The 12907-nt window shown below is 42.8% G+C and overlaps 1 protein-coding gene across 3 annotated transcripts in view; it reads left to right on the top strand.

Annotated features, from left to right (window-relative positions):
- Window positions 1–12907, top strand: part of KAT2B (lysine acetyltransferase 2B) — a 94186-nt gene that overhangs the window by 24980 nt on the left and 56299 nt on the right. For all 3 annotated transcript variants that reach the window (XM_036030596.1, XM_028518089.2, XM_036030597.1), the window contains exon 2: window positions 3990–4116. In XM_036030596.1, the coding sequence (XP_035886489.1) occupies window positions 3990–4116 (127 nt within the window). The remainder of the gene's footprint in view (window positions 1–3989; window positions 4117–12907) is intronic.

The following is a 12907-nucleotide window of genomic DNA, read 5'->3' as shown; positions in this document are numbered from 1 at the left end:
GTGTGGGTTTTGAGCTCTAAGGATCTCCTCAGTAATTCCATTGTTTCTCTGCATTTGAGAACCCCTGGGGTAGATTTTTATTTCTGCAGAGATTGCTTGTGTCCCCAGTATCCAGTCCTGTGATTGACGTGGTAGGTACTCAGTGTTTGATGAATAGCTAGATGAGATGAAAGGTGCGTGAGAGCAGAAGTGCGTGTTCAGTTTATTCTCTTCCCTCTCCTCTCTGTGCTGTGCCCGTTCCTCTCCGAATGCAGAGAAAATATTCATCATTAGCATTGCGTTCTGAGACGATCCAGTCCTAACCCTGTCTTGTGAAAAGCAATGGTAAGGTCCCATAGGCATGAACCTCAAGCGAAGTACTGAGATTTCTTACCTGTGGATGCATGTCTTGGAACCAAGAAGTGGTGCTTTGTCAAGGTTGATGGCGCTTCCTGCAGAAGTAGAGTGTAGGCTGGCCAAGGTTTTGGGTCGATTCAGAGCAAATCTGGCTTCTCGAGCTTCCTTGTAATGAAGGCACTGCATGTTTAACTAGCTGACTGTATCTGAGATGTGGAGTCACAGTGCTGGCCGTGGTTAGTTTTGTTCTGATCCATACAGATTTCCTGCCAGTTTTACTTCCTGTCCACAGACACCCTGCTGCAGGAGACTTAGACCGTGGTTGCCAGTGTGTCCAGAGATGCAGAATCCATCACGTTTGTCAAAACCTGAAATGGTTACGGAGGCAAACGCAGACTGACTCCTAAATCACATGGTTCTTCGGAGTTTTGAACTTTGTTCATTACCCATCTGACCCCTACCCTGAAGTAAATCTTGGGCCTTAATGAGAAATGAAACTTTTACCTAGACAACTTGGCATCTTTATGATAATTTAAGGAGAATCTGTGTTTCCTTGGTGGGCCTTGGCTAAGGTGTTCATGTTCACATATGTGTGTGTCCTTCCCGATGGCAAAGATTGTATTAGTGACTGTTGTGCTTTCCTGTGCTATAGAATGCACGGTAGATCCCGACCCGGCAGTTTAAAAGAAAACGGAAATAGGATGTCAGTAAATCACTAACAGGAAAATGGATGGATTTTTTTTTAAGTTTCAGTGACTGTTTTTAATGAAAAAAGAAAATGGGGATGCTTTACTGTAATGACTGAAACAAAAAGTGAAAGAGAAACAAAGGAATGTGAAGACGTCTGCCTCATGCCCTTATGTTCTGTCCTCATCCGTGTTTCATCCTCTGGAGATCTATTTGAGGACAGAACAGATCAAGTAAACCAGCTAAAGTCCTTATAATTGCCTACGAGCTTGGCCTTATAGGATGCCTTCCACTCCCCACTTACCTTAATGTCTACAACTCTTTGTTTTACTTACTATGCTCCAGCCACACTGGTCTTTGCTCTTAATGCAGCCAGGTACTCTTTGCCTTTGCCTTGGCTGTTCCCTCTGCTTAGAACACTCTTCCACCAGATATCTAATGGTCAACTTCCTCTGTTCCATCAAGGCTTTGCTTTAATGCCATCTTCTTGAAAATACCCAGGAATAATTGCAGTCTATCCCACCCTTCCCCCAGTTCTCCTTTCCTCATGTCTTCATCTTTCATTTCATAACACAACCACTTACTGATGTATTACATAATCACTTATTTGTGTAGCCTGTTTTCTCATCTCCAGCACATTTCCACGAGGGCAGGATCATTGTTTCCTTACATACCTGGCAAAAGTACCCGGCACATAGTAGGCCCTCAATATATACTCTTGAATGAATGACTCAACATGATTCTTTGCCAATAATTCTTTGGCTTAGAATGCTGTTCTCCAAACTTGAAGGTTCTGGCTATTACAGTTTTTTCCTGTAAGGTTTGGCCTGCCGTACTTAATTGATTTGTTGCGACTGTTTTGTCATTTTTCTGTCTCTAACCAAAGAGACAGAAAGCGCAGTAAGATCAGGCCAACTGCTCAGAAAAGCCGGAGGCTTTGGGAGTCCATTGAAGTAGCTATTCCACTATAAGGAGAGGAGCCATCCACAAAGGGGCTGGTTTCCTCTGTTCCTAAAAGCTGGTAGGAATGCAAGTTCTCATGAGAGTCTTCCTCAAGAATACGGCGCCTGAGATCTTCCCAGTCTCAGAAGAGGTGGATCGCTCATTGCAGAGAATTCCAAGGCCCAGCTCAGCTTAGTATCAGAGCAGTGGGGTGACAGCCAGGTCCTTTCAGACACCTGGCCAGATGAAAGAGGGTCACTTGAGCTACTTACTCACGAGGGCTTGTGCCTTCATGGTTGCTGGTGTAGGCTCCTTCTTTTGGTCCTGCCTTCTCCATATCCAGGGTGGTGAAATGTGATGAGCAGTAGGCTGGGGCTTGCCAGATTTGCAGGGCTCAATGAAAAGGACTTCGTTTCAAAAGCAGATTTTCCTTCTCCCCTCTTGACCCTTCTTGCCTTGCCAATTATTTATTGTTTTTCTCCTACTCTTCTATGTATACACACACTTCAGAAATTGTCCCTGTATTGGAGAATTTTCTGTATGTGTTAAAGGCAGCAACCATTCTGTAATCTTCTACGAACGTCAGCTGTCTGGTACACACAGCGGGCAGCGTGGGGAAGCCACCGCAGGGAGAGAAGACCTCTGGGGGACCAAGCTCTAACCCAAAGTCCAAGCACAGAAATCCATGCAATTTGTTTTATAGGCCAGCGCTGCCCAGTAGGCGCATAACGTGAGCTGTATGTGTAATTTTAAATGTTCTGGTAGCCACATTAAAGAAGTAAAAAGAAACAGGTCAAATGAATTTTAGTATCTTCCGTTCAATTCCATGTAACTAAAGTACCAGTGTTTCAACATGTGATTAATAATGAGGATTATTGATAAGAAATTTTGTTTTATTTTTGCACCAGTCTTCTAACTCTGGTACGTATTTGACATCTACAGTGCGTTTCAGTTTGGGCGCTTCTGTGCTCGGCAGCCATGTGAGGCGAGTGGTTATCCTGCTGGACGTGTACCTAGAAAGCTCTCACCCAGAGTGACTCAGCCTATGTTGCATGTTACTCGAACAGTTTCCTGGTTTCCCAGCCACAGCAAATTTGAAACATTACATTCATGGCAAGAGCAGTGGAGTAGTAAACAGCAGCAGGGAATCGGTAGAAGTGGCTGGAGTCACTCACTGCAACCATGCTAGCCTACCAATCCATAGGACCCCAGGAGTATGCAATGTGGTAGCTTGGAAGAGTAGTTGAAAATAACCAATAACTTTCCATGCTTGTCCTTCTTTTCATAACCCAAGCCACCCCCAAAAGGCTAAATCACATTCATTGTTCTCTAAGAAGGTAGGTGAGTGTGAAGAGTTTGTGGAAAGAGGTAAGGAAGGTTTCTATCAAGTGTTGCTAAAATCCTAGTGTCCTAGTACAGGAGATGCAGGAAATAGGCACAGATAGAAATCCCAGACTGTCTGATGAGGCCCTTTCCGTGTGTAAAGCTAGGAGTCCACAAAAGACTTGGAAGAGCCTGCAAGTGTGGCTTCACATGGCTGTGTCCCTCCATCATGTCCCTAAGATTGCTAACTTCTTCATTTCCGAGGGTTTCCCTTCTGGCCCCTGGGGCAGACCTGCAGCTGGAGCCCTGGAGCCAGCAAGACTTGCCCATAGGTTGGGCCCCAGCTGTGTTCCAGGGACCTCAGGAATCTGGCTTGTCATTGTGGGAAGCTTTCTGGATGGACTCCCTTGGAACTGACCACTCTGTGGACATTCGCTTGGGGCGGGGGTACCAAAGTGTCTGGGATTGCTGTGTGAGCCGCAGTACTCAGAGGCCAGCCAGCAGAAAACACAATAGCAACAGAAACCAGAATGCTCGAATCTGACACCCTCTGCCTTTTTTCCCCCTTTTTGTTTCTTGTGCATATTTAGAAAATTATAAAGTCAGGAGCGGAAGGGTAGCTGTCATATAACTAGTGTGTATTGTTCTCATGTAAAACATTCAGTCTGTTGCATAATTTTGTCTCTTTATTCCTTTTTTAGGCTGAGGAGTCTTGTAAATGCAATGGCTGGAAAAACCCCAACCCTTCTCCCACTCCCCCCAGAGCCGATCTGCAGCAGATGATCGTCAGTCTGACAGAATCCTGCCGGAGTTGTAGCCATGCCCTAGGTGAGTCCCTGAATCTTCCAGGAAACTCAAATGATGTCATTGTTGCCAGAAAGTTCTAACTTACATGAATTCCGTGGGTTAACCAAACTTAACATGAATTCCGTGGGCTAACCAAACTCTGTGTGAGACAACGACAAAAGAGTCTCTTTGGTCTCATGAATTTGCTGGGGAGGGCTTCACGGGAAGAGACAAACCCTGCACTGTCTGCACTGGTTTCTTTCCCTGCTCCCCAAGAGCTGCGTTCCACTGGGGGATTGCCAGGTAAGAGGAACTGCACAGCTGAGCTAGAATAACGTGTAGCATGTCCTGGTTCATCCTGCAGGTCTGTGACCCCTGAGGTTGAAAGCTCAACGGAGTGGTTGGTTGTCTTATTGCTGTTGTTGTTTTCTGGTTCCCTCTGCTTTCTGGAAGTGCTTCATGTTTTATCTTCCTATTCTTTAGTTTCCTTCATCTGGTGGCTCTTTCCTCAGAGGGGTTGTGCTCAGTAAACATTTACTCGTGTTTTCCCTTTCAGCTTTATCTGTCCCTGCAGGATAATCATTGTCACGCTGGCAGGATGGACTCAGACAAAGTTACTCAACTGGACTGTGCTAATACGGTCTTGACCTCATACTAGTTTGAGGTTATTTTTTAAAATTGTATTATGTTTGAGTAGATAAAAGTTAATGGGTAATATGGGTAGTTTTCCCTAGATACTAAAATTCCAGTTAATAAAGGCTCTTGGAAGATTACACTTAACATTTTTGCCTTCAGTTATTCAGAAGTCCCAAAGAATGTCTTTATGTCCAGTTTACTGTCTAGCATTGCCAGGGCATACAGGAGAATATTCTCACTAAAGTAGCATTTTCCGCCCGACCGTTTATAAGTGGGTGGCTTCTTTTTGACATCATTTTTCTCACAAGCTTCCAGCTGATATCAAATGGTGCAGCATTGACCTTCAAGGTCAGCATGGTGTTAGGCCGAGTCTCAGGTTTTATTTTGTACTCGGCCGGAGAGTATCTCAGTACTTACAGAGCAAAACTGGGGAGAGCATGATCCTCCCAGGAAGTTACTGCACTGGAGTAACCTGAAAAGGGAAGTGGAGAACACTGACCTCACAAATGAAATAAACACACTGATCATTGCATCACCGTGTTGATTTAACTGGTGTCTAGAATAGTCTAAGTCCTGATTTTTGAAGCAGCCAGTGCAGAGGACAGATTTCAAAAGTCAGAGAAACACCTTTGCTTATCACTTACCTTTTCTGCAACTGATCCCTGAGTGAATGCCCTTTAGAATCACCTCAGCAAAGCTGGTGCAGTAGAAAGGTGGGCTCAGGCCTCAGGCAGTCCTGTAGCCCTGGGATTGAACTGCCTTTGGTGTTGATTGGGAAACGTCAGTTCAAGTCAGTTCACGTTCAAAAACAGTCTTTTTCTTAGCTGAGCACAGTGTCTCCATGAACACATGTGAATGCCCACAGGCAAGCTAACTTTGTTCCCTTTCATGTTTCTTAACCAGATTTGAAAACAAGTACCCTTATTTGGCAGTGTATAATAGAGTGGGGATAAAGGGATACATTTCTTTTACTTGGCAAATTTGTAACAAAAATTTAACCTACATATGAGTTATGATGTGCCTTCAAATTAACCAATAAGATAGCTATTATAGACTTTTTAAAAATGATATTTAAAAACTATAAACAACTTAAACTTCCCAATGTAGGAGATAAGTGGTTAAATTATGAAAATCTATGTTATGAAATTTAATATGACCATCAGAAAAAGATGTATTTTCCCACATGGAAAGATATGATTAAAATTAAAATATTATTAACAGAAAAAGCAGGTCATAAAGCGACTTAACTGGAGGTTTTATAACTTAGGCTGACGCATCCTATACTTCCTGGGTTCAGATTCTGGTTCTACAATCAGTAGCTGTGAGTTGGAACATTTCATTGAAATCCACCTGGGTCTCAGTTTTCTTGGTTCTTCAAAGATGGAGCTAATAATAATATCTAGCCCTGGCCAGTGTGGCTCAGTTGGAGCATTATCCTATAACTGAAAGGTTATGGGTTCGATTCCCAGTCAGGGCACATTACCTGGATTTCAGGTTCCATTGCTGGTCCAGGTGTGGGTGTGTGTGACCCCTGGTCTGGGCAATCCCTGGTCCTGTTGCTGGTCCCCGATCAGGGCGTGTTCAAGAGGCAACTGACTGATGCTCCTCCCTCACATCAGTGTTTCTCTTTCCCTTTCTCTCTCTCTTAAAGCAATGTAAAAAAAAAAAAGTCCTGGTCCAGGGTGGTGGTGGGGGGGGATAAAAAAAATAGTATCTACCTCATAGGATTGTTGTGAGGATTCAATGAGGTAACACATGTAAAGATTTTAGAACGGTGCTTAGCAAATTAATGCATTGTGAGCTCTTCTTTCATTTCAAACAGCACGTATGAATTCTGTGTAGTTTAAATAAGAAAACAGTGTTTATGAGAAGGGTACTGGCATAGCTCCTTGAAGCTGAAAACAAAGGGAAACCAGGTTTCAGTAGACGATCTCAGCTGTTGGAGTTTATGGGCCTTCTGTCCTGGACATTGCTGCTGGGTGATTCTGTTCCAACTGCCTCCATCCCTGAGGTTCGGGATCTAAATCCCCAGAGAAGGGGATCTACTTGGTGGTGTGCCTGTCACGTGCCCAGCTCTCAGCATGTCACCGGCACAGACAGCTACATGGAAGGCAATCATTCCCAAGTGCATGGATATTGACTCAAGAACAGCCCTATGAAAATAATCTCATTTTGTTAGTTTAGAAAATACGACATATTTTAATATATGTAAACAGGAAACTATCTGGAAGGATGTATGTTGAATTGCTGACAGTGATTTTTTTTTAGGGTATTGGGGTTGTTGGTGCTTTCAAAATGTTTTCCCCTTCTTTTTTTTCTTCCTCTTTCCTCTACTGTTCCTCTTCAGTTTGTTTTCTTAAATTAATATGTCTACACCTTTTCAAGTACTCTCTGAATTAATTACTTCAGAATGCCGTAGTGTCTTAGCATCAAGGCTATAGAAAACCTTTTTCTGAGATTATGCTTCCTCCCACTTCCTCCCTTTAAGAATTTGTTTTATTATGGAAAGCTTCAAACATATATAAAGTAGGAAGAATAGTTTACTAAACCACCTTCTTCCCATCACCTTATTTACATTTGCCATTTACCCTCCCTGTTTCTTTTCCCCCTGGAGTAGTTTAAGCAAGTTCCGGACATCTTGTTCATGCAGATCACTTTTGTCCAAGTGGATATTTGATTTAATTTAACTTAATTAATTAATTAATTTATTTTTATATACCATGCCACGTGCCCCCTCACAAATTTCCAGTGTCCATCTGACACCATACATAGTGCATTATTATTGACTATGTTCCCTGTGCTGTACTTTGCATCCCCCAGACTATTTTGTATCTGCCAGTCTGTACTTCTCCATCCCTTCACCTTTTTTCACCTAATCCCCAAAGCCCCCTCCCCTCTGCCAGCCATCTGCCTGTCCTCTGTATCTAGAGTCTGTATCTGTTTTGTTTGTTTGTTGTTTGTACTGTTCTTTAGGTTCCTTATATAAGTTTATTTAGGTTCCTTATATAAGCTTATAGGTTCCACATATAAGTGAAATCATATGGTATTTGTCTTTCTCTGACTTACTTCACTTACATGCAGATTACTTCTTAATGTTTACCAGCAAAGTAGAGGTTGGGGTCCAAGGAATTCTGCAAAGCATCCCGCAAGCCTTAATTCTCAAATACCTTTCAGTTCGTGCATGCCGTTCTGCTTTCACTGTCACTATTCTGAGCATGGTTAGTTTAGGCACCAGTAATCATATACATGTGTCAATGTGTAATACTTCTGGACTGGTCGAAACAAAACATTCAGGCTCATCGATTGAGGTGATATCTAGTCTGTTGATTTGCTGTTGGGCATCTCTTGGCTCAGCCGTACAGGTTCTTTAGACAGTGAGCTCTGGTTTCATGTGGTCTGACAGTCACTTCCATGCCAGGCATCCTTGGCCTGACATAATTTGATACTCTCCTGTGTCTCCTGGGTATGAAACACAGGGCTGACAACAGTCCCGTCAAGCGGAAAGAAGATTCACCTGGGAGTTAAGAAGTAAGCATTCTAGGCCTGGCTCAGCTGGTGACGAAGTCCTGTAACCTCGTTTCAGTTCAGTATCTTCATCTGCAGAATGAAATGGTTAGTCTCGTCCTTCTGTCTCATAGTAGAGCCGCTCGTTACATGGGGCTAATGAGCAAATGGAACGTCGCTCCTCCAATTTCAGGTGCACCATAAGTGTAGACAGAATACATGCGAAATTTTGAAAACTTATTGTGAAAAAAGTGAGATATCTTATTAATACTGATTTACATGCTGAAATGATATTTTGGATGTATTGTGTTAATAAAATTTATTAAAATTAGTTCCACCTATTTTTTAAACATGAAATATGTGTATGGCTCATGTTATATTTCTGTTGCATAGTGATGGTCTAGAACATTATAGTCCATTTTCTGAGATTATTTGACTTTTGAGATTGGTACAAATTTATTTATAAACTTTAAAAAAAGATTTTATTTATTTTTAGAGAAAGGGGAAGGGAGGGAGAAAGAGAGAGAGAGAAACATCAATGTGTGCTTGCCTCTCATGTGGCCCCCACTGGGGACCTGGCCCACAACCCAGGCATGTGCTCTGACTGGGAATTGAACTTTCGACCCTTTGCTTTGCAGCCTGCTGCACTCAGTCCACTGAAGTACACCAGCCAGGGCTATTTTATAAACATTTGATGAAGGGTGCTAACAAAGCACTTCAATTGGCCCAAACATATCTTCTTATATTTTATAGCATTAAGAAAAATTCCTGATTTTGAGCCAGCTTGTTTAAATAGCTACCTGCTTCCATGACCAGGAAAGGAAAAAACACCATTGTTATCAAAACACAACTGGAATTTTTGTCATTTTGGAGTCTATTGTTCTGAACTGTGCCAGAACATACTGATTATTAAATTTGACTACTAAAAATTTTTTTTGTAGTTTTATGTAGAAGGTGTTGATTATTTTTCAACACCATCAGTTTTTTTCTGATATATAGTTAGTAAATATGATATAATACTTAACATATATCATATATATTATATACACACATATATATTTAAACATTACAGTAATGGAAAGTGGCAATTGTTTATTACCATGGTTACCTCTGCTACCTGCTTATTTACAATAGAAACTTTCAAGGAAAGTAAAAAGTTAGCATTAACAATTACTCCAGAACTTGTTTCTTGTATAGTATGAAGTAGGAAGGGACTGCCAGTATTTTTTATGGACTATTTCAGGCATTTAGATCATAGGCAAATCATTTGGTCTAATACATTTTCTTTGGCCTTCCCACATTTGCATAGACCCTCTGCCACTTCAGTCGCCCCAGAGTCCCCATTTCCACGTGTGCTGTGCACATGCCAAATGACATGGTGCTCAGCCAGCACGCTGACACAGCCACCTGAGCCAGCATACTTCTCTTGGCTGGGTGTCCTTTGTTTTTCTAATGCTGCCTTTTACACATAGGTCTCAGAGTTGTCCAGGCCTGTGATTCTGGGACAGCAGGAAGGAAGGGGATAAACGGATAATATTGTTTTTGCGTGATATAAGTTACTTTCCCCTACCTTCCTCTGGTCATGAAGTCCTGTTGCTTTTCTCTCTGTGTGCCCCTTCTGGCACTGCCCGAGTTCAGGCTTGCTCCCTCTATTCTTCGGCTGTGTCTGCACCAGCACCTGGCGTACTTACCTCCGTTCTTATGCACCCAACTCCTCAAGGAAGTAGTGATCTACTCTGATCGTAGCGTAACCGCTCTGAGCTCCCCATTGTTCTCAGAATGAAGTCCAGCTTTGGCTGAGCATGTGGGATTCTTCAGGCTTCTACTGTCTGCCCCCTCCCCCAACACTACCCGTGTTGCATTTTGGCCCCCAGGCTGTTTCACATTCTTTACACTTCCTCCCACCTCTACCTTAGACTAGGAGGCTCACACCACCTGCAGTGCCTTTCCTTCATTTTCTGCCAGGGGAACCCTACTCATCTTCTAGGTCTTACTACTATAGAACTTGGTAGAGAAAATAGAGAGACCTTCTTGGAGCTTGATTGCAATGCATCTTTTTGGACAACTATAATTATCTATACCCTTGTTGTTTTTCTCTACTGGACTGAGATTAAGGACTGACTTTTGCTCTAGTTCCTAATATATGTAGTTCCTTCATTGATAAATAGTCATTAAATTTCGGTGATAGTAACAAGGTGGCTGGTTGCTTTTATCTGAGCAGAGGCTTTCATAGCTTATCACCTGCACCTGCACAGGCCAGCACAGCAGTCACTAGATATGTGTGGCTGCCAAGTGCCTGAAGTGTGGCCACCTTGAATTGAAATGTGTTGCAAATGTTAAATACACATGGTTTTATTTATTTTTTTAAAAGATTTTATTTATTTACTTTAGAGAGATAGAAAGGGACGGAAAAAAAAGGGAGAGAAACATCGATGTGTTGAAAGATACATCAGTTGGTTGCCTTGTGCACACCCTGAACCCGGGTCCTGGCCCACAGAACCCAGGCTTGTGCCTTGACTGGGAACTGAACTGGTGACCTTTCAGTCTGCAGGCTGATGCTCCATCTACTGAGCCACATCAGCCAGGGCTAAATGCACAGTTTTAAAGCCTTTGTATGGCAGAACAATGTAAAATATTAATACTTTTTTATATTGGAAACATGTTGAAATGAATAATCTGGTATGTATTAGATTAAATAAGATATATTATTAAAATTAGTTTCACCAATTTCTTTAACTTTTTTAAAGTGGCTACTAGAATATTTAAATGGACATATGTGGCTTACATTGTATTTTTACTGGATTCAATTCACCTAAAGGACACTTAATCTTAAACTTCTCTTTTTCTCCACTCCAGAGGTGAGATTACAAAAGATGAAACCACTTTTAAACTATAAGCCTTTTGCACATCATCAATTCACAAGGTTTCATCGAAGGAATTTGTTTTACCTCTTTTAGCCTTGATCTCAAATTCCCATGAACCAGAAATGTATTTGAACAGCTTACAAATCCTACAGATGCTGTGCCGTTTGCCTTCTTTCCAGTGCAAGGAGCCAGAGACACATTAGCTGCTGGCCCGGCTTCTGCCTGCTCACCCTGCCTGGCATGTGAGGACTGGCAGGCTGTCCTCCAGTGGTACATGGAGCCAGAGCTTAGCGAGGGTCACAGCACACGGTGACAGTGCACTTCCTGCTCCCAGCAAGGCAACAGCTGCACCATGATTCTTAGCAGCAGGCTTTTGGCGGTTCACTCTGTGGCACCCTGGGTATTTGCAAGTCTGACACAGCTCTGAGAGGTGCCGTGGCACACCCTCCTGGAGAGATGTAAAGACAGAAAAGCCTTCCCCTGTCCTCTGACTCACACCTCCCCTCCCCGCTGCCCTCCACACGCAACCAGGAGGAGTGAGCTCTTCCCAAGAGTCAGGGGTTGGCCATTGTAGGGTAATGATAGCAATGCTTTGTACCAGGCTCTTGGAAGGCTGTTTGAAATGACAGCATGGTTGTTTACATTTGATAATGAAATTCCAGGTGGAGGAAAGATTTTTTAAAAACTTTGTATTTGGAAATAATTTTAAACTTACAGAAAAGTCTTGAGAATGAAAAGAAAGAACATCCTTTTTGTCTTTGCCCATATTTGCCTACTGTTGTCAGACCTGGACTGGGACCAAGGTGGGTCTGCCAACCAATCTGGAAATACGATTCTTGTACAATTGTGAGAAAAGAATTCCAGGGACTCTCACATGGGAGCCTTTGAGGTATAGTGGAAGATTTACTGGAAGTGGAAGGGCACGCAGGGTACAGATGCCCCTGAAGATGCAACTGCACTACTGCATTCATGACCAGGTGGCTTAGCTCCCTTGTTCTGCAGGACTCCAGCCTCTGGGACTGCACAAAAGCCCTTAACACAGAAACAGCATCCGAAGCTTCATTAGTCTTCAGCCTAGCCTCTGTTCTCCTGTGACCCACTTTCCACATTGTGCTTTGTCCTGTGTGGCTGCTACAGAGAGAGAGAACATGTATGTCTCGGCCTTTGTTAAGCTTTGATTATATTTACTTGGGTTTGGGAATGGCTAGGCTTTCTTTTAAATATTCAGTCTGTTTCCTGGGGCTATGCTGGTGCCTCCTGCTATCCAATTTTTTTCCTGGACCTTTCTGGGTTCTGTGCCCTTAACCTGTCTGATCCTCTCTGCAGATTTTCCCAGGCTAGACTCCTCCCGTTTATGGTTGCCATGTTAGTCCCTACTGTGCATGCCTCAGAGTTCTGCTTCGTCATCTGGCTTCTACTGCACATGAGATGATTAGCAGGATGACCTGCCCTGTGCCATCTTGACTCCTACTGCACCTGAGCCCAGCAAAGGAATTCTCTCCTTACTCTTTAGGGCTCCCCTCTCCCATCAGTAATCTACTTAATGGAGGCTGGTTGTTCACCAAAGAGATTAGAAAACCAGCCTTTCCTGCCTGGTCAGGATTAAGTCCCCTGCAGCTATTGCCTGGGGTTCCTGTAGCTTTCTAGTTAATCAGTCTTAGGTAGTTTATTTCCCTTCTCTTTTTTTTAAATACCTAACTAGCTATGTGTGCTAATACTACAGTAACATTTTATCCTATTTGGTTTCTGAGTTTCTCTTATATATATAAATGAGTGAGCATGTGCACTGTGTAGCCGTTGCATTCAAAATGACTGGGTGAGTAGAGCAA

This window comes from Phyllostomus discolor, chromosome 7 (assembly GCF_004126475.2).
Source record: "Phyllostomus discolor isolate MPI-MPIP mPhyDis1 chromosome 7, mPhyDis1.pri.v3, whole genome shotgun sequence".
Lineage (NCBI taxonomy): Eukaryota > Metazoa > Chordata > Mammalia > Chiroptera > Phyllostomidae > Phyllostomus > Phyllostomus discolor.
The sequence above is the reverse complement of the archived record's forward strand: the minus strand, read 5'-3'. Positions and strand labels throughout refer to the sequence as shown.